At 50.3% G+C, this 1,550-nt stretch overlaps 1 protein-coding gene across 1 annotated transcript; it reads left to right on the forward strand.

Annotated features, from left to right (window-relative positions):
• The first annotated feature begins 499 nt into the window (after nucleotides 1–499).
• LOC106818408 (proline-rich extensin-like protein EPR1) lies at nucleotides 500–1,267 on the forward strand. The gene has a single exon (XM_014823122.1). The coding sequence runs from the start codon at nucleotides 500–502 to the stop codon at nucleotides 1,265–1,267; it is 768 nt and encodes a 255-aa protein (XP_014678608.1).
• The last annotated feature ends 283 nt before the right edge of the window (nucleotides 1,268–1,550 follow it).

Below are 1,550 nucleotides of genomic sequence, written 5' to 3' on the forward strand. Positions count from 1 at the left end.
GAGAGAGAGAGAGAGAGAGAGAGAGAGAGAGAGAGAGAGAGAGAGAGAGAGAGCGAGAGAGAGTAGAGACACGACGAGACTGTGTGTTCACATGTAGCCTGAAATATCTGAATTAATACGCTTCAGGCTAAAAAAGCAAAAAAACTTCATTCACGTAATAATACCAAATGTGAAAGCGGAACAAGCATCGCCACGAGTAATAACCATTCTATTGCGTCATTGGAACTCGCTCTCCCCCCCCCCTCTCTCTCATGGTCGGGGACATGCAGATATAGTTTACTCAGTATCGCTTCCATCGGTTATTACGCTCTATTTATTGCATGACATTGTATGGCGAGTGTCAATATCGGAGCGGGGATGTTATTATCATCGTGCTCATTGCACCGAAAAAAACCTGATAAACCTGTGGCTGTGGCACACGAGCTCAAGGCAATAAGGTCGGCTAAACTTCCAAGATAAAAGAAACTAATAAATTATCATTGTCATCGTCATCAGAGCCATGCTCGTCTCCACCGTCGCCACCTTCACAGCCACCACCATAATAGACGCCATGCTGCCGTCTCCAACTGTCCGCCAGCCTCAACAGCCACCGAACCCCATCAAGAGGCCTGGCTCGTCCTCCCACCGTCGTCACCCTTCAGCAGCCGAACCACCACCATCAGAGGCCATGGCTCGTCCCACCGTCGCCACCTTCACAGCAGCCCAACCACCAATCAGAGCCAGTGGGCTGCGTCTCCCACCGTCGTCAGCCTTCAGCGACCACCACCACCATCAAGAGCCATGCTCGTCTCCACCAGTCGCAGCACCTTCACAGCCACCACCACCATCAAGAGCCATGCTCGTCTCCACCGTCGCCACCTTCACAGCCACCACCACCATCAAGAGCCATGCTCGTCTCCACCGTCGCCACCTTCAACAGCCACTCACCACACCATCAAGACCAATGCTCGTCTCCACCAGTCGTCACCTTCACCAGCCACCACCACCATGCAAGAGGGCCATTGCTCGTCTTCCACCGGTTCCGCCCAACCTTCACAGCCACACACCACCCATCAACGAGCCATGCCTCGTCTCCACCGTCCGCACCTTCACCAGCACCCCCACGCATCAAAGAGCCATGCCTCCGTCTCCACGCGTCCGCCACCTCAATGCAGCACCACCACCATCAAGAGCCATGCTCGTCTCCACCGTCGCCACCTTCACAGCCACCACCACCATCAAGAAGAATAACAACAAGAGTAATGATAATAGGCAAGTAGGCAAGTAGGCAGAACAGCAGCAGCAGCAACTCGCAGCAACAGCAGCAGCAGCAGCAGCAGTAGCAGCAGTAAGCTCGCGAGCAGCAGCAGTAGTAGTAGTAGCTAGTAGTAGTAGTAGTATAGTAGTAAGTATTTGTACGTAGTAGTAGTAGTAGTAGTAGTAGTAGTAGTAGTAGTAGTAGTAGTAGTAACAATAATAACAATGATAATAATAATAATAATAATAATAATAAATGATAATATAATAATAATGATAAAAGCAGAAGAAGAACAGAAGAAGAAGAAGAAGAA

This window comes from Priapulus caudatus, unplaced genomic scaffold (assembly GCF_000485595.1).
Source record: "Priapulus caudatus unplaced genomic scaffold, Priapulus_caudatus-5.0.1 Scaffold2217, whole genome shotgun sequence".
Classification (NCBI taxonomy): domain Eukaryota; kingdom Metazoa; phylum Priapulida; class Priapulimorpha; order Priapulimorphida; family Priapulidae; genus Priapulus; species Priapulus caudatus.